The 23,788-nt window shown below is 56.6% G+C and overlaps 1 protein-coding gene across 8 annotated transcripts in view; it reads left to right on the forward strand.

Annotated features, from left to right (window-relative positions):
• GTF2IRD1 (GTF2I repeat domain containing 1) overlaps nt 1–23,788 on the forward strand; it is a 114,327-nt gene that overhangs the window by 72,947 nt on the left and 17,592 nt on the right. For 6 of the 8 annotated variants that reach the window (XM_060078241.1, XM_060078244.1, XM_060078242.1 and 3 more), the window contains 5 exons: nt 2,574–2,623; nt 2,843–2,899; nt 4,397–4,480; nt 8,706–8,889; nt 9,484–9,512. In XM_060078241.1, the coding sequence (XP_059934224.1) occupies nt 2,574–2,623; nt 2,843–2,899; nt 4,397–4,480; nt 8,706–8,889; nt 9,484–9,512 (404 nt within the window). Of the gene's footprint in view, nt 1–2,573; nt 2,624–2,842; nt 2,900–4,396; nt 4,481–8,705; nt 8,890–9,483; nt 9,513–15,386; nt 15,556–23,788 lie in introns of those variants that run through there. The other 2 variants (XM_060078247.1, XM_060078243.1) reach the window with 2 other exon arrangements.

Genomic DNA, 23,788 nt, shown 5'->3' on the forward strand with positions numbered 1-23,788 from the left:
TCTGGAGTCTGGAAGTTCAGGGTCAAGGTGTCAGCAGGGTTAGTTTCCCCCGAGGTCTATCTCCTTGGCTTGCAGACAACCACCTTCTTGCTAAGTCTTCACATGGTCATTTCTCTCTGTCCACACATCCTTGGTATCTCTCTGTGACCTAATCTCCTCTCCCTGTGAGGACACTAGTCAGATTGGATTAGGGCCCACCCTAATGTCCTCATTTAAAGACCTTATTTTGAAATACAGTGAGCCTATAAAAATATATATGAGAAATCAGCACTTGGAGGGGATATCACTGATGGATTGATTTCCACCTAAACCTGAATTCCATGTCCTTCTAAACAGCCTCCAGACAGCAACTGCCAGTTGATGAGAGTTGGCACAGAATCAAATCAAACTTTCTAAATCTTTGATCAAAAAACATTCTTAACCGAGATTCTTGAACAAACATGTATCCAAATTTTTCATATTCTTTTGTGCATTCTTCTGGAAATGGGGTCCCTTGCTTTCATCAAATTCTCCAAAGTTAAAAAAAAAAAAAACCTTGGGAAATTGAAAACCATGGGTGGATTCACACAGATGGGAGACTGAGGTCCAGGGGAGGAGTGGCAGAAGGTCTGTCTGACTGCAGTGCTGCAGGGCAGTTCTGGTGCCGACCTCCCAGACTTAGCAGACCCTACGGATTCAGGACACAGTCCCCAGCAACACCACCCCCACTTCCAACATCAGCTAAAGTTCGAAGGTCCCTAGACCACCGACACTCGTGAGCAGCTGGCTGCAAATTCAGGGGTTCCCAGGACCCCTCCCCAAGTTTGATAATTAACTAGCACGACTTACAGGACCCAGGAAAGCACTGTATTGCAATGACAGTTTTATAGAAAGGATGCAAATCAGGACCAGCCAAATGAAGCGACATAAAGGACAAAGTCTGGGCCGGACTGGACGTGGAGCTTCCATCCCCTCTTCCTGTGAAATCAGGCCCCATCACCCTCCCAGCACATCAGTGTGTTCACCAACCAGGCAGCTCCACCGACCCCAGTGTCCACACTTTTACTGGAATCCATTGCTAGCCTTCACTGGATTACTGGCCAAGTGATTGGACTGTCTCCAGCCCCCCTCCCCTCCCTAGAGGTCAAGAGGTCTGGCTGATACCAGCAGCTTGAAGACCAGACAAGCTATATTATACAGCACTGATTCTAAGTGCCCCATTTTTGGTGCAACCTTGTCCAGCTGTAGCAGGCCTGTCTGGGTGGCGGGGGTCTGGGCTGAATGGCAGGCTGAGGGCACTGGGGAGGTCACATTGGCCAGAGGAGGGCTGACAGGGCATGGCGGGTGCAACAGGTACCAGAATCACTCCTTCACATCTCCCGAAGGAAAGGGATGCTGGACCAGGGTTCAGTGTGAGGATGGGTCTGTGGGTGAGGCTGCCCGGGGAGATGCTGAGCTTTTCCTCACAGGGGTATCCAAGCAGTGACACAGGAGACCCTGCCTGGGAGTGAGGCCAAAGGCCAGGCTCTCAGGGCACCACCCCCTCCATCAAGTGGATGAGGCTTTGGTGTCCCTTCTGGCAGCGGGCATCTGTGCCTGACACAGAGCTGAGCTTACAGGGCCAGGGAGGGAGGAGGCACAACCCTGCCTTGGATCACAGTTTCAGGAGCTGGAAAAGCCCTCAGACTACATTTAGACACCCCATCACTTCCTCTCTGCCTTCTTATGGGGAAACGGAAGCCCAGAAAATGTAATGATTTCCCCAAAGGCACTGAACAGGGCTCCCAGCTCCCAGAGTGCTTTCTGCGGTCCTGTTGTTTCTTCAAGTATGGATTTATGAGGCCCGTTCCCCTCTGAGCCAGGGCAGGGTTATTATTCCATTTCAGATGAGAAAACAGGCCTGGGGTGGGAGGGGTCCCTCAGCTGGAGAGGCTGCAGGTGAGGAGGAGGGGATGCCTAGTTTGAACTCTGCCCCTCTCGTTGTGTGGTCTTGGGCACATTACTCACCTTCCCGATGCCTCAGTCTCCTCATCCTGCAAGTGGGATGATGGAAACAGCGCCTACCTCAGGGATGTCGGGCGGGTTACCTAATGTGAGGACGGGCTCTGTGGAGTCTGCAGGGATACAGACATTAGTGTAAAGCTGGGTCTGGTCCCTGAGGCCCCGACTCCAGAGTGAAATGGTGTCAGCCAGAAACCTTGGACCTTCCCTACACCAAGATCTTGCCACAGTCAGTCCCGACTGTGTCTACACTTCAAACCAGCTCCGTAGGAAGGCCCCCAGACCACGTGCTCTGACCCTGGCCAGTGGCAGTTATACAGCATCCTGGAACCGAGAGTGAGGGGGTCAGCTCCACCGGGCCAGGACCAGGCTGGTTTCGCTCCTGGCTGGATCCTCAGAGCCCAGCGCAGCCCCCAGATCACACACGTGGGTCAGCAGGACAGCTGCCTGGGAGGCAGAAACCCCAGACCTTGACTGTCCAGAGCCAGGAGCTCCCACTGCACAGATGTGCAGACTGAGGCCCAGGGGGAGAGCTGGGTGGTACCGGGGAGCCCTGGAGGGACCTTGGTGATAGCCCCACTTGTGTTTTGCAGGCCTGAGCTGCTCACCGAAGGAGTCAAAGAGCCCCTCACAGACAGCCAAGGTACCCTGCGCAGGGTCACGGGCCGAGGCGTGGGCCGGGCGTGGGAGGGGTCCCAGGCTTCTGCCATCACCCCTCCTCCTGCTTCCTCTGTCCTGGTCCCGTCTACCCTGGCATCCCCCCATTGCCCTCCCTGCTGGGTTTGCCCCCACCAGATACCACCTCTGTCCCGGGTCCCAGGAGCTGCCTGCTCACCCTGGCTTCTCTCCCCCCCGCCCCCAGAGAGGGATTCCGGGGACCCTCTTGTGGACGAGAGCCTGAAGAGACAGGGCTTTCAAGGTAAGGTTGCAGCTCAGGATGGGGTCCGCAGTCCCAGTGCCATGACCTTGACCTGGCTTGGGTTTGGAGGGCCAGGCTAGGGGTGGGAGGGGCTGGCCGCCAACCTCAGGGCCCCGGGGTCTGAATGAGGCTGGCGGGCAGCCAGGCAGGGCTGGAGTTTGCCAGCCCCAGTGAGAGGCTCTGCAAGGTGGCTGGGGGTTCGGGGGTACAGGGCGTGGGAGCCGGCCTGCTGTCCGTCTGGGGAAGCAGCTGACGGCCCGCTTCGTATTAGGCAGCCTGCCGTGCTTTTAGTGCTTTGAAATCAGAGGAGAGGAGGTCGTGGAGGGCAGGGAGGGCTCTCCCGAGAAGGAGGACTCTGGTTGGGCCAAGGAGGGGTGGGAGGATGTGAGCGTGGAGGAAGAGGCGTGGAAGATGGGGGAACCCTGAGTGCAGGACTGTGGAGAGGGCCGTGAGAAACAGACGCAGGGAGGAGCCAGGGACTGACAGTGGAAGCTCCCTCCCCATAGTGGAGGCTGGTATTACCTTTTGGTTAAGATCAAGTGTGGTGTCAGTACGGGCTGCGGTGGCTGAGAGCAGCTGTCCACGTGCACGTCGGGGCAGCTCTAGGGTGTGGCTGTGAGTCCCCTAGGGTGGGTGCTCCCCATGTGGGCCCTGGGTGGTCAGTGTGACCCAGAGGAGAAAGTAGGGTCAGCCAGACCAGCGGCAGGAAGGGCCAGCCCCTGTGGGTGGAGGAGCCCGGGGAGATGGGACCCAAATCCCAGAGGGGCACCTGCTTACCACCCCCCCCCCCCAGCCTCTCAACTCCTTCCTGGGCAGCCGGAACTTTCTGGGACGGGGGAGTTCCGTCTCTCACCTCACCCCGAGACCCCTCATACTCAGCCCTCTTAGCAGACTGGGGTCCGACCAGCCAGAGACCCACCCCCTCCCTCCTCCATCCTCCTCCACCTCTGTCTTCCCACAAGGCAGTGCCAGGCTCTCATCTCCCCAAGGCCGGGGGCTTGTCCAGGGGTCTCATGGCAGGTGCTGGCACGCGGGCTCCATAAGCGATAGCCTCTGGGTGAGTGAGTGACCACTGGGAGCTGCCAAGCCGGCTCCCTGCCTCCGCGGGGCCGTCCTGTCAGCTGAGCTCACGTCCCTGCGCTGCCTCCTGCCTCCTGCCTGACCCTGAGCGAGGCCCCACTCCACCCGCCGGTGACGCAGGAGGCTGCTCCCTTTCGTGGCGTCTCTCACCTCCAGGGCTGGCTCACTGGTGTGGGTTTCAAATGTCAACAGTTAATTTCTGACTCATTGCTGTTGTCGCGAGAGTGTGCGTCCTTCCGGAAATAACACACGTCTCCGTCAAGAAGTTAGTGCTGGAGGACTCCAAGGTGCCCACTCCACGGAGCTGATAATTGCCTGAGAAGGAGTTCCCCATAGTTAGGAAATCATATTCCTTTAAAGTCACCAAGTGCCTTTTCATTTAACAGCCCAAATCCGTAATTGTTTTTCACTTTGCAGAAAATTATGATGCCAGACTCTCACGGATAGACATTGCCAACACGCTGAGGGAACAAGTCCAGGATCTGTTCAATAAGAAATACGGTGAGCCCGGGACACCCTGGCGGGAGGGAAGAGAGGCAGGAGCATCCCGGTTCTGGCCGTGGTCTCCTCTGGGAAGACCACTCACCTGCATACAAATATGTCTTGAGCACTTACTGTGTGCCAGGCACTGGGGAAAAGGCAGTGAAGAAAACACGCAGTCTCATGGGGACTTCTCTGGTGGTCCAGTGGTTAAGACTCTGCGCTTCCACTGCAGGGGCTGTGGGTTCGACCCCTGGTCGGGGAGCTAAGATCCCACATGCCAAAAACAAACAAACAAACAAGAAAACCATGCAGTCCCTGCCCTTGGGGGACCCTGCAGACCAGTGACATGAGACCAACATTGAGCAGCTCTACCCAGAATCCAGTGACAGTGAGGCGTTGTCCCATAATTATGCAGGAAAAGAGCAGGCTGCTCAAGAGAAAACAGCTTTCCTTAGATGGGAAGCCAGGGAAGGGCTCTTGGAAGAAAGAACTGAACGATGGGTAATCAGCAGAGTGTGAAGGAAGGGCATTCTGGCTGAGGTAATGGCATGTGCAAAGGCCCTGAGGCTTGTCTTAAGAAGGAACCAAGGGAATTCCCTGGCGGTCCAGTGGTTAGGACTTGGTGCTTTCAGTGCCGTGGGCCCTGGTCAGGGAACTAAGATCCTACAAACCATACGGTGCAGCCAAAAAATTAAAAAAAAAAATATATATATATATATATATATATATATATATATATACATATACATATGTATATATATGTAGGTAGATAGATAGATATAAGAAGGAGCCAAAATCCGAAGCATAGGGCTTTCCTGGTGGCGCAGTGGTTGAGAGTCCGCCTGCCGATGCAGGGGACACGGTTTCGTGCCCCGGTCTGGGAAGATCCCACATGCCGCGGAGCGGCTGGGCCCGTGACCCATGGCTGCTGAGCCTGCGCGTCCGGAGCCTGTGCTCCACAATGGGAGAGGCCACAACAGTGAGAGGCCCACGTACCGAAAAAAAAAAAAAAAATCCGAAGCATAAGGGCAGGCACTGGGGGAGAGGAGGGCCCTGCGGAGCTGGCCAGAAGACACATCCAGTTGTCCAGGGCCTTGGAGGGAACCATGATATCGGGTTTGTATTTTGGGAGGATTGAAGTAAATGGAGCAGCCTTGCACTTTTAAAGTGTCTTCCTGGCTGCTGTGAGGAAAGTGAGTGGCTGTGGGAGGGTGGGAGTGGACACTGGGAGACCAGCCCAGAGGCTGGAGCGGTATTTAGGCGAGAGTGATGATGGCTTGGGCAGGCCCTGTCGGGGATGCTGCAGGAAACCAGATGGAGTGAGATGTGCTTCAGAGGGAGAATCACTGGCGCAGATTGACGGGGGCAGCGGGAGGAGTGGGGGCATCCAGCTGCGTCCTGCCTCGAGGAAGACAAGCTGTATCTGTTAAGGTGCTTTTTGGTCTCAAGTAACAAAAACAAACTGGCTTCAACCGTTAAGGGGGTTAATTGGCTGATGATTCAGTTACTATGACTTCACAACAGATCACCCGAAAACGTGGTTGCCTAAAATAGCCATGATCATGTATTATCTCTGAGGGTGTCAGGACTTTGGGAGCAAGCTGAGCTGGGCAGCTGTCACTCACGGTCTGTCCTGGGGTTGCAGGCAGAAGGCGGATGAAGCTGGGGTCATCTGGATGGCATCCTCACTCACATGTCTGACGCCTGGGCTGGGGAAAGAGCTGGTGCTGGAACAGCTGGGCCCCTCAAGCATCTTTCTCAGTTTCTGTGTGACCCCTCTACTTGGGCTTTCTGGCATAGCAACTCCATGGTAGCTGGATTTCCTGCTTGTTGGTCAGGGCTCCTGAGTGTCCTGAGAGAGAGAGCCAGGTAGAAGCCATGTTGCCTTTTATGACCCAGCCTCAGAGGTTGTGCAGTGTCCCCTCTGCCATACTGCATTGGTCAAAGCAGTTACAAAGTTCCACCCAAGTGTAAGAGGAGGGTATATAGACCCCCTTCTCTATGGGGAGTGTCGATGTTACACTATAAGAGGAGCATGTGGGATGGGAGAAAGATTGGTGCCGCTGTCTTTGGACAGTACAATTAGCCATAACTCAGGAAATCCAGCAGTAGGGTGGCTTTCAGGATTAGCTGGATCCAGCAGCTCAGGGAATGAACTTGGTGTCCTTCCACTGTGTCAGAATCATCTCAGGCTGACTTCCTGCTTGCTAGCAGAATGACCACGGCAGGTCCAGACATCCCATCCAGGGAGAGAGCTGGCTTTTAAACAGGCTCTCTCAGGAAAGCCTGATAGTTTCCCAGAATTCCCTGGGCCCTCCCCTGTTTCTCATGGATCCCCACTGAGTCACATGTCCAGTCTTTACCCAATCCCCATGGCAGAGAAATGCCACGTGCTCATCGGCTTAGGCCTGGGTTACCCAGACCTGTCACCATGACAAGGGGGAGGAGTGGGGAGCACAGAGCTGCCAGAGACAGGTGGATACCCAAACTGCCAGCCAGGGAGAAGGGGCAGTGCCCTCGCTGAGCGGGGAAGTTTGAAGAGGGGAGATGATGGGTTCCATTTGGATATGTTGAGTCTGAAGGGTGAGTGGAGATGTCTCACAGGCAGGCAGAGAGACAAGTCTGCTGTTCAGGAGAGGTGTCCGGATGGGCTGCAAAAATTAGACCATAGGCGCAGAGGAGACACCCCTAGGGGTGCAAAGAGAGCAGAAAGAGGACCCATGCAGAAAGCTAAGGAGCCCTGTGTTTAGAGGTGAAGTCCAGGAAGGGGAGGAGTGGCCAGAAAGGGGAAACCAAGAAAGTGAGGCATCATGGACACCAAGGACAGGGCTTCAAGGAGGGGAGAGTGGTCATCTGTGTTGGATTTTGCCAAAAGAGAGCAAATATCTTCTGCATTGGGCAACACAGAGGCCGTCAATCATTTTAGGAAGAGCCCTTTTGGGGGCAAGGAGTGAGGAAGTAGAGATGGCAGTGTCCCCATTCATGGATTATGGGTTTAAGTACATTTCTGTCTGCAGCAAAGTCAGGATAAAGAATTTAAAACAGGCTGGAAATCCATAGAAACAGAAAGTGGATTGGTTTGGTTGCCAGGGCACAGAGGGAAGGAGTGAGGTGTGACTGCTAATGGGGATGGGGTTTCTTTTTGGGGTGATGAAAACGCTCTGGAGTTAGATAGTGGTGATGATTTCACAACCTCCTGAGTACGCTAAAAACCACTGGATTGTTTAAGATGGTAAATGTTATGGTATGTGAATTACATCTCAATTAAATAAAGCCAAACAAACAAGCTGAAGCAATGGCACGAAGCCAGGGGTGACATGAAGGCTCAGCCATTCTGTACGTGCTAGATGCAGGGCATGCATCAAGCTCTGAGTTTCCTAGGAGCCAGAGCAAAAAGGGAAATGAGGCCAGTTATACCATTCCCAGTGTCCACGAGATAAAAATTAGTTTATTGCCCAGAAAAAGTTCAGCTACTTCTCCTAGTGCAAAGACGTGCCGAGATTTCTGCAGCACATCTTTGTAAAGGGGCATCCTGTGACACTGAGGAGTGTCCAGCCCTCCGTCCAGGAGGGGGCTCCCATGGTGCACCCCACCTAAGTCAGAGAGCCATGGACGTTCACATCAGCCTGACAGCAGGCAGCAGGCCTTGGCCTAGAGTGGATCAGCAGTGGACTCAGGGCCGTTCCCAGGCTGTGAGACAAAGTACAGTCCCTGGGATGGACATGCCACAGCCCTCTGCAGAGGGGATTGGCGACAGGAATGAGGCCGAGCCCCAGATGTGGAAAGAGAGCCCTGAGGTCTGAGCCGCACCCTGGCTGGCCTCCCTGCTCCCAGACACGATCTGCCCTTTTAGGCCAGGCCGATCCTGAACCAGGGTGAGGCGGGGCTGATGGAGGGTCAGGCGTTGTAGGGAAGGGCCATTGTAGGGAAGACGGCTTTCAGATTCTCAAGCTGTGAGGCCTCTGACGTTAGCCCCTGCCCTCTCCCAGCAGCCATAGCCACATGTCCCCTGGCCACCCCTCAGCCTGCACTGGGCACACGCCCACACCCCCGACCCCCTAGGGCCCCTGCTTCCCAGTCCCTCACTGACTGTGCCTTTCTGCAGTGCTACACGACAGCCCCCCACTGTACCCCGCTGTGCACGGGGTGTATCACACTCGTGCATGGAGCACCCCCTGGCTGCCAACAACCCACCAGCCCCGCCTCTGGCTCCTGACGACACCTCCTCTGTCCCTCTCCGCAGGGGAAGCCTTGGGCATCAAGTACCCGGTCCAGGTCCCCTACAAGAGGATCAAGAGTAACCCCGGCTCGGTGATCATCGAGGGGCTGCCCCCCGGGATCCCTTTCCGAAAGCCCTGCACCTTTGGCTCCCAGAACCTGGAGAGGATCCTTGCGGTGGCTGACAAGATCAAGTTCACCGTCACCAGGTACTCAGGGGAAGGGAGACAGAGAGGAGGCGAGGCTACCACGGGAGGGGGCTCGCACCACAGACCCTTGGCCTTTCCTTCGGGTGGACCTGCCCTCCATGGATAAGGCAGCTCTTCCAGCACCACCCTGGTCCCTGGGGGGTTGGAGGAAGGGGGACTGCAGGCCAGCCAGGGTGCAGGGAGCCCCACAGAGGTGAGACTAGCTCCCCTGCCCCCCAACCGCCATAGCGGGGGCAGCCTTCATGGGCCCCATCTACCTGCTGTGGCACCTGTTCACTGCATTCCTTCCTCATCCCCTGGAAGAGGCGTTTGGCCCGTGTCAGAGCAGAGGAAACCGAGTCTAGTGATTTGCCCGAGGCCACAGACCTAGCTGGGTGGAGCCAGCGGGGCAGAGCCAGCAGGAGACCCTGCTTGGCCTGGTGCACGGCGGCCCTGCCGCATCGTCCCAGGGTCCCCAGGGTCCCGTGCACACGAAGCACCGGGCATCTTGTTAAAAATGCAGATTCTGCTTCAGCAGGTCTGGGGTGGGTCCCACGCATTCCTCACAAGCTCCCAGGCCCTCCCCTGACACCCCCATCTCTGTTTCTCTTCCAGGCCTTTTCAAGGACTCATCCCAAAGCCTGGTAAGAGGCGCTGGCTATGGGGGGGCCACTTGGCCCAGGGGTAGGCCATGGTGCTGGGGGCCAGAGGCCGGAGTGGAGCTCACCGTGGCGCACCGGTTCCAGGGCCCTGGAGTGGGAGCCCCCGCCCTTCTGTTGTCCCGCCTCCCTGGGCTGTGGCCCCAGCAGGGAGGAGGAAGGCCAAGCTGGAACCTGGCCCCGGTTCCTGGGACGGAGAAAGGGGTGGTGGGGTAGCACTGGTGACTTCTCAGCCTGGGATGGGGGTTCAGGAGGGAGGGGCCTGGCCGGGTCAGTGCCCCCCACTTCCCCTAATGCAGGGGCCTTGGTGAGCAGATGGGGTTGATGGGGTGGGTTCCTAACCTCAGAGGGAGGGGTGTCTGCAGGGGAACCTGCGAGCTTGGCGGTGGGATGTGGGTGAGTGCTTACCCGCTTCGTAAAATGCCTCTCCTGGCCCCATTTCAAGGCATCCACCCACCCCCCACACACCATCCCCCAGGCTATGTCCTGGCCCTCCCAAACCCTGAATGAGCAGGGGCTGTCCCTGCGGGGGGCGACATGACCACCTGGTCAGCACTCACGGCTGGCCGGGCCGTCAAGGAGGCAGCTGCCTACGCAGACCCCAGAGCCTGCGCGTGGAGACGAGCTCTGCCGCCTCTGCCCTCCTCCCGCGCGGGGTCACTGGCAGCCCTGGGCCCTTGGGGAGGCTGCGCTGGGAACAGAGAAAGCCTGCAGGACAGGAATCCAATTTCACAGTCGCGGTCTCATCCACTTCACTCCTCACCCACCTCTGTGCGCACTGACCCTGCCACCTATAGCTGTTCACTCCCTGCGCCCAGGCCTGGCTCGGTGGGCTTCTGGGGAAGGGGCGACCTGGAGGGGGGCCAGACTCACTGAGGGGGGTAGCAGTGTGGCAGGTGCTGTCGGGCTGCAGGGACCCCAAGGAGGAGGAACAGAGGAAGGGGTGCTTGGGAGGGTTTCCGGGAGAGGAAGGCTCTCGTGGGGCCTCGGGGGAGAGCAGGACTTGGAGGGCCGAGAGGAGAGGGAGGGAGAGGCAGGCAGTCAGCTGGGGAAGCAGCAGGGGTCCAAGGCCTACGCCCAAAGTGTGTTTCCAGAACTCTCGGAGGTGTGAAAGCCGTGGGATGATGTTAGTAAGGTAGAGATGGTGAAGATGAGAGCAGCAAAGCGCAGCAGTGGTGGCCCCGGCGGAAACCTTGCCAGGAGATGACTGGCTGTCAGACCCTGTGCTGACCACTTCACGTGGGTCCATTTTACACATGTTTCTGGAGGTCCTTCCTCCTAGGGCTGGGCAATGGTCTGGGTACCGTGGTTACAGACAGAGGAGGCATCTCGTTTACTCCTCACACCTGTGAGGTTGGCGCCAAAGCCTGACCTTCAGGGGGAAACTGAGGCTCGCGTTTCAGCAATGTGCCCACGTCACACGGCTAGCAAGTGGCCTGGCCGGCCTCTAGGCCTGTGATCTGGAGCACTTCGCCCCCGTGGACAGGTAGGCCTGTGCTTCTGGGGGCTGCAGGACAGAACAGGGGTACGAGGGCTCAGGTGCTCGTGAGAACATCACAGGCCCGGGGACCCTCTTCTCATTGGCCATGGGGGGCAGGACACACGTTCCCTGGTGCCACCTGGGGCCCCTGGCCCATCCCTGCTCTGTGACAGGTCACTCAGCCCTCTGTGGACCTGCCTTGCTCCAGGACTGTGGTGGGCAGCCTGTGGTCCGCTCGCCTGCCCCACAGCAGGGGCCCCGTGACCCTGTCAGCCCTGTGCCACTGAGTCAGCTTCAAGCCACTGCCCGTCCCGACTTCACTTTCTGCCCAGGTTGGTGTCAGAGCCGGGCAGTGTCCGTCCTCTTCCCATGAGCGGCAGCAGGAAGGATGGCCGGGCCTCCCTCTGCTGATGGAGAGGAGAAGCACGGCGAGGCAGTCCGCCGGCCTCCCCCTGCGCACCCTGTGATCCCCAGCCCCTCCTACCCAGAAGGAAGGGCCCCATGGAGGCCTGAAAATATAGCTGCTCCAGGGGTATGCACATATTTTAACGAGTTTGAAAAGCAAGAAATACACGTGATCGTATGCTGGGCTGTGAGTTCAGCGCTTTGCGTATCACCTTTTTTTGTCCCCTTTTTACGGATGAAGAAACTGAAGCCAAGGGAACTTCAGTGACTTGCCTGGGACGCCCAACCTGTAGTGGAGGAAGTGTTGGTTCCACACCTGGCTCCCTGCTCCGTCAGGGAGGCCCACTGATGCCAGGCGGGCGGCATGTAATTCAGAGCAGCCACCAAATAGCGGAGTGTCAGGCTTTGGGGAGAAACACTGGGGGGCGGAGAGGCAGCCAGCAGCCATCGCCCCCTTCTGGGGGGGTGACCTCTTCCACTGACCACGGCTTGCCCTCCAGCAAGGGGGGCTCGACAGCTCATCTTCCTGTTCGAACAGGAAGATGTTCTTGAATCTCAGCCATGACCCCAGGGTGGCCATCCGCCCCCCATTTTTCTGTGCCAGTCCACCCACCCATCGGCCTTCCCTGTGGCCCCCCTGTGTGCAGAGAGGGCCCTTGGAAATGCTTTCTCTGCCCACGTGGTATGGGAGAGAGGGTGGCAGGCTGCCTAGAAGAAGAGATGGGCACCTGGCCCTGGCCCCAGGCCTCAGGGATGGAACTGCCAGCGCCTTTCCAGGCATTGGCGCTCTGGGCCGGGTGTCAGCCTGGAGGGACCGGGGCAGATGGGCTGGCAGGCCAGCTGTGTGCTTCCTAACGCCATTTGTCACGCTGGGCTGGGAAGGTGTCCAGACTCACAGGGGCCTCCGAGGGTTCACCAGAGGTCGCTGGGTGCTGTTCCTGTCCCAGAAAGGGCTGTTCCCAAACTGTCCATTAGACAGTCGCTGAAGCCTGATGCGGGCTAGCTCCTGGGGTTCCGAGGTGAAGTGGAGCAGGAGGTCAGGTCTCTGGGGAAGGCGGAACATTGGCAGGTGCTGTAGCCTGGAGAAAGGTAGGCTGTACCTGTGCGCGTGGAGGGGTGGCAGATGATGTGCTTTAGGATTGGGGGCCGAGGTGGTGTGGGGGCCGTGGGAGAGCACAGGCTGGTGCTCAGACACACCCAGGTTGAAACCCCAGGCGGCTCTTACTAACCCTGTGACTCGGGGCTCATTATTTCACATCTCCGAGCCTCCACTTCCTCATCGGTGAGATGGAGATGGTCATATCTGCCTCCCCAGGTGATCTGAATGAATGAAGGGTGGGCATTGGTGGGTGAGCCATGGAGGATGGTTTTCCCCCTGCTGATGCTCGAGAGAGATGTTTGTGAAGCCCTCAGCCCTGGGCCAGCTGTGATAGGAAGGGCTCAGCCAATAGGGTTGGCAGTTGTTACTGTTATTCCTGGGGGTCGGGAAGGCTTCCTGGAGGAGGTGACATTAAGCTGGGCCTTGGAGTTGAGCAGAAGGCTGTGTGGTTCTAACACAGGGCACAGCCTAAGTGAGGGCACAGAGCGGGTGTCTGACTAAACCAGGCTCAATCCCAGGGGCCTGAGTGAGTGAGGCCTGGGCGAGGTGCACACCACTGGAAGCTCCTTGCCACCTGGCCAGGCTGCTCCCCACCTCACCCACCTGCCTGCAGCAGCACTGAGTTAAATTAGGGACACTGGGCCAGGGGCCAGAGAGGCAGGTGGCTGGGAACAGTCTCTGCCCTCAGCAGCACCAAGTCAAGGTGGGTCTCTCCCCAGACCCAGAGGGGCCCGAGGCTGTGTAAACCCAGGACAGCAAAGGGGGCTGTTCATGATACGTTGGGAAAGATCAGTGGTGACTAAGGAAGGAGAGGCCCTCTGCCCAGGTAGCTGGTGTAGCAACAGCTGTAGAACATTCTAGTAGGCCGGGAAACACGAATACATACCCATGGTGGAAATCTGGAAAATATAGAGATCTCACTGCCCAGATGGCTGTTTATTTTTACGATGATACCTTTCTTCCAGATTTTTCCCCAAGTTTATTAATTGTATATCTCGTCCTTTCCATAAATTTACATACACACACGCTTAAACATAAGCATTTTCCCATGTCTTTAAGACACTTTACAATGATCTGTCATCAGGGTGCATCATAGTTATATAACAGCCCTGTCCCCCAAGAATGGACATTAGGGCAACTTCTCACACCGTGGATACCTAACATCCACATCAGGCTGATGATTTGCTGATTACCAAGCCTTCCCATACCAGCACATTTGATCTCCCCGAATAACCAGTCCTACAGGAAGAAACAGGCTCAGAGAGGTTAAGGAACTCGCTGGAGGTCACACAGCATGTGCCCAGGCTTTCCCCACCACCGACCTTTCATCCACACTGGGTAGGTCTTTGCTGCCCCCTTCTGGCTATCAGCATCTATAACATTAGTCCTGCCTGTCTATCCCTTAAGGCTCATAATCCTTTGAGTTCATTTATTTGCACAACAACAATAAAAAGATTATTGAATGCCTGTTGTACGCCAAGCAAGATCTGGGAATACAAAATAGAAAAAAAAAATCTCTACCTCCCGTGGTGTTTATATTCTAATAGGGGAGACAGGTAAATAAGAACAAATCGTATCATATTCAATAGTGACAAGTGCCATGGAGACACACACAAAAGATAGGACTGTCAAGAGCACAATTTTAGAGAGGCCACCAGAAGTTAAGGCCTGAATGAAGACAGGGTATAAGCCATGTAGAAATCTAGGTCGATGATCAGGGAACTAAGATCCCACATGCCGTGGGGCAGCTAAGCCTGCGTGCCACAACTACTGAGCTCGCGCACCTCAACTAGAGCCCCCCGTGCCACAAACTACAGAGCCCACGTGCCCTGGAGCCCACACGCCACAACTACAGAAGAGAAAACCCACACGCCACAACTAGAGAGAAGCCCGCGCACCACAACGAAGAGCCCGTGCCGCAACGAAAGATCCCTTGTGCCTCAATGAAGATCCTGCGTGTTGCAACTAGAACCCAGTGCAGCCAGAAATAAATTAACTAAATAAATAAATGTTTAAAAAAAAAGAAAGAAAGAAATCTAGGTCGAGACATCCAGGGAGAAGAGTTGTCAGTGCGAAGGCCCTGGGGCCCTGGACATATTTTGAAAGTAGGGCCAACAGGATTGCTGAGAGTGAATGTGGGGAGGGGGAAAGAGAGAGATCAAGGATGGCATCAAGGGACTTCCCTGGTGGCCCAGTGGTTAGGACTGCATGCTTCCACTGCAAGGGACACGGGTTTGATCCCTGGTCAGGGAAGTAAGATCCCGCAAGCCACATGGTGTGGCAACAAAAAAACCCAAAACAAAACAGGATAGCATCAAGATTTTGTCCCAAGCAGCTGGAGAGGGAAAGGGAGGTGAGGATCCGAGTGGTGGGCAAATTTGACACCCAAGTGGACAGGTTAGGAAGGCAGTTGGATCTACAAATCAGAGAGATCCCCACTGAGGGGTATAGCTTAGGGATAGAGCATTTGACTACAGAGAGAGTCCCCCTGGAGACATGCAGTCGGGAGCCATTCTGTATTTCATGCATTTTAGTCATGAAATTGGATCACAGTGGGGTTCAGCATGGATAGTCAGGGGACTATCCATGGGGGGACTGGGGACTCAAGGGTCCAAGGATGAACCCTGGGGCCCTCCAGCATTTAGAGCTGAGGAGAGACAAGTGAACCCCCAGAGGGTGTGATGTCCTGGAAGCTGAGTGAGAAACTGTTGAAGGAGAGTGATCACCTGGGCCCAGTGCTGCTGCAAGGTCAGGTTCAGACCTGAGATGGGACTGTGGGATGGAGCAGCCCAGAGGTCCAAGGATGGCACAGTCAAGAGCAGTTTTGTGAACTTCCCTGGTGGCGCAGTGGTTAAGAATCTACCTGCCAATTCAGGGGACACGGGTTCAAGCCCTGGTTCGGGAAGATCCCACATGCCGCAGAGCAACTAAGCCCATGCGCCACGACTACTGAGCCTGCACTCTAGAGCCCGTGTGCCACAACTACTGAAGCCTGCGCGTCTAGAGCCCGTGCTCCACAACAAGAGAAGCCACCGCAATAAGCCCGTGCATCGCAACGAAGAGTAGCCCCCTCCTCGCAACTAGAGAAAGCCCGCGCACAGCAATGAAGACCCAACACAGCCAAAAATAAATAAATAAAATAAATACATTTATTAAAGAAAAAAAAAAGAGCAGTTTCAGGGAGGGGAGAGGACCTGAGTGGAATCGTGGGCTCAGGGGAGAACAAGAGAAAAGAAATGAACTCATCAGCTGCGGATGATGGCCCTTTAGGGACAGAGGAGCGGTGGGGTGGGAGCTGCAGGGTGAAATGGGAGGAGGAGAGGGTTTTAGAGGTTGAATAGTGACAGTGTGATTTTGGAGAAATGGATGATACGGCAGCAGAGAGGGTGGGGAGAGGGCAGAGGAGGGACGTCCCTCTGAGAACAGGAGGTGGGGAAGGCGGTGCTGAGAGCACTGCCAGAACCCCTCTGCACACAGGGGGACAGGGGCAGGGTGACTGGGGTGGAGGGAAGATTGTTGGAGTCAGGGTCCTAGAGGGAGGGCTGGAAAGATGGGAAGGGACAGTCTCAGAAGGAAGTATGACCTGGACACCGTGGAGGGGCCACCAATGTTGATGACCAAGGGGTTGAGACGTGACTGGAAAGAGGAGAGGAGGTCGAGACAGGGAGGGCCAGGGGCTTGGAAGGCGTGTCTGCCCTCACGTTGATCCCCAGGAAACAGGACGGATGGCAGCGGTGTGGGTATCCTGAGCCCCGTGCAAGTTCAGTGCCACCCGCAGGCAAAGACCAGTCCTCCCCCTTCCCCAGGAGAACCAGCTCCCCGCAGGCAGGCCACGTGCATCTGGGGGTCTGGGAGAGCTTCCCGGGGAGCTGACATTCCTCCCTGGGGATGGGGGGGTTACAGGCTTAGGGGCAGCACTTGCAGAGGTGGGGAGCCCTGAAATGACCGTCCATGTCCAACCCTCGCTGAATGCCCATGGCGTGCCACGCCCCAGGCCTTTCCCCCAGAGCCTCTTGGGGTCTTCACAGCAAGCCTGCGAGGTAGATGCTGTTTTCATTCCCATTTTGCAGCTGAGCACACTGAGGCTGAAAGAAGTAGTCACATAGGTAAACAGGGCTGAAGTCATACCCAGGGCTGTGCCGTTCTGGAGCCTGGGCTGGTTGGGCAGGGGGGAAGATCGCAGAAAAAGAATAAGGCCGAATCATGCACGGCCTTGACCTAAACGCTGGGGACTCAAGCTTTCTCTGGTGGCATTGGAGGCTTTTTCAGTCGAGGAAATGATAGGGTTGGATTTGTATTGTCTTACGATTACCATGGTAACCACACTTCCAGCTACCAGGGTGGATGGGAGAAGGCAAAACTGGAGCAGCACGGGCTGTGGGACCCAGAGATGGGTGGGGTTAGGATCTAGAGGTGGCAGTGGGGCATGAGGAGGGAGAGAGGGTAGAAAGTTCCAGAAGGGTGATGGTGGTGTCCATCCCCAAGGCGGGGTCTGCAGGCCTGTGGGACATCCAGAGCAGTCGTGGTGCTGAGAGCCTGCAGGGTGGCACTGGGGCTGGCCTGGGTGAGCGTGGAGCCAGCAGAGAGGGCCCAGGGCAGAGCCGGGAGCACACCGACCTCCAAGAGACCTTGAGGGAGAGGAGCCTGTGGAAGAACGGAGGAGGTGGAGCCCCAGGAAAGGAGGTGGAGGGATTTGCGGGTAAGAAGCGCTGAGTCAGGCAGCTGTTTGCAAACCTCCCATGAGAGCAGAGTCCTAGGCAACACCAGAGAGATCAAGGAAATGAACATTCTCAAAAGGTTCTCGAATAGCAGTGACTTTAAAAAAAAAAAAAAAAAAAGGCCTTGTTAGGTAGTGAGTTCCCCATCACTGGAGGCATCCAAGCAGCCACTCACCTGGAGGCACTGCAGGAGAGGTGGGAGGGGCTTTGCCCGCTGCAGCTACCTTTGGTTTGTGCATCCTGTGCCTGTCTGCCCGGAGCCCCAGCCCTTTAGAACTAGGGAGGGCGCAGACAGAGGGGTCTCCCACCCACCGACTCACTTCCCTCTGCTGCTGGCTCCAGGCTTCCCCACAGCTGCCCTGCCCCGGCTCCCTTCTGGCCAAACACAGGCTTCCAGCTTCCTCTCCTTTTGGTTTGGTTCTTTGGACCCCAGCAGCTCAGTCCTCCCTGCCAGCTTGGGGGAACTCCCTGGTGAGCAGCAAGCCCGCCTACCCCTGGAAAAGGGGCTCCGGGCCCCACAGACAGAGCAGAGCTGCCGACTTCCTGTGTGACTCCAGCAGCAAGTCCGGTTTGCCTGCCTGGGCCTCGCTTTCCCTCTTTGCAAAGTGGGAAGAGTCACACTGGGGCTGCCCCGGGGTGCCCCAGCAGGGCAAGGAAAGGAGGAATAAATGGCCCGTCGTGCGCAGGAGGGGTAAGGCGGAGAGGCCGGCCAGGCCGGAGCGTGGAGGGCCTGGAAGGCCTGGCTTTGCAGCGTGGACTGGACCCTGCAGACCCGGCCTTGGCAAGCTCTTCCGCTGACGTCCCCGAGGCCGGAGCCCGAGCACCCCCGCGGGACAGGGCCGAAGCTCTGCCGGGCCCCAGCTTTACCTAGGAAGCCCCCATTTCAGAGAGTCTCCACTTGCGTTTTCATTCAAGGAACTATATGTCATATTACATTCTGCTGAGAAAATAGATCTTCCCACTTGACCTACTTCCCACCCCCAGCATTGCCTGAGGCCCAGTTTGAGAAGCTCAGCTGTGGGTGAAGGGTCTGCGGAGGGGAGGGCTGTGATCCCATTTGCGGGGAGGGTACAAGGAGGGAACGGCTCCAGCCCCAAATGGCACCTCTTGTCATTGTCCCCATTGGGGCCTCTGCTAGGTCTGTGCGGGGCCTCCTGTCACTCATCAGGTGCTGGGAGGAGTGGGCTTCCCGGAGAAGGGAACCTGAGCTAGGCCTGGGATTGACCTCAACAGAGGGCATTTGGGGGTGGGGGGAGGGACTGAATAGGAGCAGGAACAAGTCGCCTGCTGGGCCCTCGGGAGCGGCGTGACCTTGGATGAGTTAACTTACTGTCTGTGACCCTGGATAAGTTAACTTGCTATCTCTGGGCCTCGAGGTCACATGGAGCAGGGACAGCTCTCATGGTCCACCCCCCGACCCTTGTCACACACTCCTGCCTCCCTCTCTTCCCTACGCCACCCCCCTCCACCCTTCCAACTCGTAAGAGCTCAAAATAAAACCCTCCTTTCTCAAGTTTCTAAAGATGTCACAGTTCCAGTGCCAGCCACATGTTTCTCCACTTCATTATCTCTGCTTTTCTTTGTTAATTAGGCTCCAGTAATGATCTCACTTCTGCCTTCCCGGGAAGAGCTGGCATCTGCTGGGTGGGGCCTGGAGGCCTCTGTGGGCAGACACCCGGCTGCCAGGCCCAGAATTGGCTGGCCGCCTCCTTTCCTGCAGGAGGGGAGGCCCCTTCCTTTCCATATGGGTCGTGGCCCCCCAGTCTGCCCCTGGGCTGGTCAGTGGTCCCAGCCCTGCCCTCCCTCAGCTCTGCCAGGTGGGGGAAGGGTACCTCAAGGTTCCCAGCGGCTGTTAGACAGGGGGCTTCTCAGGCCCCAGGAGCGAGCAATGGGGGGCTTCAGGCTCTTCTGCAACATTCCAGAAAACCTCACCGAAACTAGTTCCCCAGCTGGGACCACCCAAGCCGACAGGAACAACTAACGCCTTTATTTAGGCTGGAATGAGATCAGCTCTCAGGGTCACCAGGCACTGCGTGCGGAACAGAAGCTCTCTCGCTGGCTGATAAATGCGTCTTTGAGCCACGCAAGTGGAGGCCTGGGGGGTGGGGCACGAAGGATGGCTCAGCGCACGTGGCTTACTGGGTGGACCGGATCTTTCCAACCTCCTGGGCTGGGTTGGGTGGGGTGGGGTGGGGGAGGGTCTGGTGGCAAAAGAGACCTCATGGTGGGAGGTGGGGATGGGGACAGGACAGCACAGCCTGCGGAGGGACCCCTGCAGGTTTGGGAGCTCAGGACCAGGTACTTAGTCTGTGAACGGTTCCGAGGTGTCTTCTGGGCAGGGCACTGGGCTGGGTGTAAGTAGCTTTTGATCAACACCAATTAAAGAGAACCCTGCCTCGTGGAACTTACGTTCTGGTATGGATGCAGAGAACAGACCATGTGCCAAGGGTAAAGTGTACCAGGTGTGAGTGCTGAGAAGTCACAACCCTAGATGTGGGGTGGCCAGGGAAGGCTGGTGAGCAGAGGCCTGAAGGCGGCAGTAGTGAGCCAGGAGGGCATAGAGAAGAGCCTTGCAAAGGCCCTGAGGTCCCCTGCCAGGGTGGGAGGCCAGGTCGGGTGGAGGACCAGGTAGGAGATGAGATGGAAATGGGAGAGAAGGCCGATTGTGGACGATGGATCAGGATGCTGACCCTTGTTCCAAGTGAGCTGGGAGCCAGGGCAGGCTTCTGAGCAGAGGAGAGACAGAATCCAGTTTAGGGTCTAACAGGATCCTTCTGGCTGCTGGGTGAGGACACACAGGGTAGCAGCAGGGGACGATGTAGGGAGTTGGTCCTGGCAAAGCAGGTGAGGCCCAGTAGTGACAGCAGTGGTGGTAAGTCCTTGACTCTGGGCAGAGTTTGTAACTGAAGCCGACAGTTTGCTGATGTGGGCTGTGAGAGAGAGAGGAGTTGAGTTTGACCTCAGGGATTTGGGCTGAGCTTCTGGAAGGATGGAGGTGCGGGTAGGTAGCTGAGACGAGGAAGATGCAGGAAGAGCTGGCCGGGGGGGTGGGGGGGAGTCTCAGGCATGTTGGTGGCGTGTTAAGTGTGGGGTATTATCCAGGCGCTGTTCCATGTAGAGTGAGGGTGGGGGGCGTGTCCAGGGAGTGGTCCAGGCTTGAGGTATAATTTGGGGAATCACAAGCATGTTGCTGGTATTTAAAGCCCTGACAGAGTGAGATCATCGGGAGTGAGCGGAGTCAGAGGCCAGGGCCCTGGTGCCTTCAGCCTTTGTGGGTAAGGAAAAAAACGGGAGGGGCCAGGAGTGGGTGGTGTCCTGGGGCTGAGTGGAAAAACCCCATTCTCCCTGGGGGAAGCCCTTCTCCCCTTGTGGCCGTGAGGCTCCCACAGCCCAGAGACGCGGCTGAGCATCTTGCAGGGATGTCAGGGGTCAGGCCTTGAGCAACGATGGCTTCTCAGCAGGCCCCAGGCCCACTGTGCAGGATTATAAATGCCACCCAAGGCAAGCGGGAGAAGCTTTCCCCTCCGCTGCACCAAGTAGGGGAGCCCTGGGTTTCCACTGTCTGTTCCATGAAACAGCAGGTTCTGCACGCCCTCTTGGGTGGGGACCTGGAGAGTGGCAGGGCTGGGTGAAAACAACTTCTCTGGTACCAGCAGAGGATCTCCACCGGGGAAAGGAGGATGGATTTGCCCCACAGACAACAGAGAGCCCTCAGTGAGTTTAAAGCAAAGGAAGGACATGGTCGGATAGACTGTTTAGAAAAATCTGAGTGGCTTGCAAAGCAGAGGATGAATTCGGGGTGGGCAGGTGAGAAGACCCACCTGGATTTTTGGATGGAGACAAGGGGGCACAGAGGGGTTTCGTTGGCTGCTGTAACAAATTACCCACTCGGTGGCTGAAAGCAACACAGGTTTATCTCCTTACAGTTGTAGAGCTAAGAAGTCCGAAATGAGTCTCACAGGGCTAGTCACGGTGTCCGCAGAGTGGGTTCCTTCCCAAGGCTCCGAGGGAGAATCTGTTTCCTTGTCTTTTCCATGTTCTAGAGGCCGCCTGCGTTCCTTGGCTTGCAGCCCCTCCTGTATCTTCAAAGTGCATCCGTCCAACCTCTGTTGTCCCCTCTCCCTCTGCTTTTGACCTTGCCTCCTTACAAGGACCCTTGTGATTACATTTAGGGTCCACTCAAATAACCCAGGATAATCTAGCCACCTCAAGATCCTTAATTTATTTATTTATTTATTTATTTATTTATTTATTTTTTGCGGTACGCGGGCCTCTCACTGTTGTGGCCTCTCCCGTTGCGGAGCACAGGCTCCGGACGCGCAGGCTCAGCGGCCGTGGCTCCGTGGCATGTGGGATCCTCCCGGACCGGGGCACGAACCCGTGTCCCCTGCATTGGCAGGCGGACTCTCAACCACTGCGCCACCAGGGAAGCCCCAAGATCCTTAATTTAAACACACCATCAAAGTCCCTTCTGCCATGTAAAGAAACATAGTCACAGGCTCCCGGGCTTAGGGCGTGGACAGCTTTGGGAGCCACTACTCAGCCGAGGTTTCTCTCCTAAGTGACCGTGTGGGAGGTTGGAGCCAGGGACCCACGAGAAGGGAGGAGGGACAGGTTTGAGGGGACCTGGAGAAGCCGGCCCGGGATGTGCAGAATCAAAGGTGCTCAAGGAAGCAGGCGGAAACATGGGTTTAGGGGTTGCAGATGCAGAGAGAGTGAGAAGAAACAGCAGCATGGATAGAGCAGAGGAAGATCTCTTCCCTCCCCGTGTGCAGCAACTGAGTCGGACACTCCTGCCCTGTCCTCCCAGCCACAACAGAACGAGGCTGTACTGCCAGGTGGTCAGTGGGCTGGGGTGAATCCTGGCTCTCCCTCTAACTCACTGTGTAACCCGGGGCACGTGGCTTCCTCTGTGTGCCTCAGTCTCCTCGTCTGTAGGATGCAGACAGTCCTAGGACCAACTTCATAAGGTTGTCAGAAGGATTAAGTGAAGGAAGCCATGCAGAGATCTAAGAAGAGTGCCTGGCACGCAGGAGCTTAATTTCTCAGACAGTTATTTACCGAGCGCTTGTGATGTGTCGGGTGTTATTGCGGGTGCTGGGGCTGTAGTCCTGAACACGTGCAAACAGACTGCACGCTCAGCCCACAGGAAACATCTGTTCTCGGGTCGTTGGCTGCAGAGTTTGCTGTACAGCATGAGGATCGGGATCGGTACCCCCTCCCCGCGTAAGGCAGTAGAGCCTTCCCTCGCCTGTGCGGTCCACTGCCTCCATCTGCCCACCTTGCCCAGGCTGGGAGCTGATGCCCTGCTCATCACATTTAGTGTGTGGCATTCCATACCTGGCCAGTCGTGGCCACAGTTCGGCCTTGGGACCATGGAGGAGGGAAGGGGAGAGGAGAGGGAAGGACACGATTTCCCTTGGGAAGGGCCATGGGCATGTCTGCTCCCAGGACTGTCTGTCCAAGACAGACCCCCACAAGAAAACCTGGCACTTGCTCTGCCCAGCCAGGTTTGCAGGTTCGAGCATGGAGCTGCAGGAGAGTTTGTGAGAAAGCCTTCTGAGGAGGTACTGGGCTGTTCTCAGATGGGAATGCAGCACCCAGGGGTCAGAGAGACCTGGGTTTGAGCCTCAGCGCCACCCATCGCAAACCATGTGGCCTTGGTGGCTGGCAACAGGCACCTTGACTCCTCTGAGCCTCGGTTTCCTTATGTGTAAAATGGAGATCATAACATCTAGAGGTCAGGCTTGTCATGAGGAATAAAGAACATCACTGTGTAAATCACCAGGCACTGTCTCTGGTGGGCACGTGACATCAGCAAATGGAAGATTTGCATCCCAGTGTCTGGCAGCTGGGAGGGCAGTGAAAGGGCCTGGAGCCCCAACAGGGGAGGCCCCAGCCAGACAGCTCTCTGTTGGCCATTGTTCCAGGCTCTTGTGTGCAGTGGGTCAGCTGAAGTTCAGACAGCTGGACTCCAGGGAGGAACCTGGATCACCTGCCCAGGCAGGTTGTGGTCCACCCACCATGCACCTCCATCCCAGGGAAGGGAGATGGATTGATGGGGGCACAGAGCTCAGCTCGAGGGAACTCTGGGGGAGAAGGCTTGCTTTCTTCCCTCCCCTGTCCCCCTCCCCAGTGAACCCTATGCACTGATCAGATCCGTCACGATCCTGGCTCATAACCCACTCTGCCATCAATCCCTGCATGTAATCATCAATCGATCAATTGATTGATGGTTGTAACTTTTTATTTTGAAGTGATTTTTTTTTTTTTTTTTTTTGCGGTACGCGGGCCTCTCACTGTTGTGGCCTCTCCCGTTGCCAAGCACAGGCTCCAGACGCACAGGCTCAGCGGCCATGGCTCACGGGCCCAGCTGCTCCGTGGCATGTGGGATCTTCCCAGACCAGGGCATGAACCCGTGTCCCCTGCATCGGCAGGCGGACCCTCAGCCACTGCGCCACCAGGGAAGCCCTGAAGTGATTTTTAATTTACAAAAAGTTGCAAAGATAGCACAGAGTTCCCAAATACCGTCTGACCCATGTAGGATGTTAACATCTTG

The sequence above is a fragment of the Mesoplodon densirostris genome, chromosome 16, assembly GCF_025265405.1.
Source record: "Mesoplodon densirostris isolate mMesDen1 chromosome 16, mMesDen1 primary haplotype, whole genome shotgun sequence".
In the NCBI taxonomy this organism is placed as follows: Eukaryota; Metazoa; Chordata; class Mammalia; order Artiodactyla; family Ziphiidae; genus Mesoplodon; species Mesoplodon densirostris.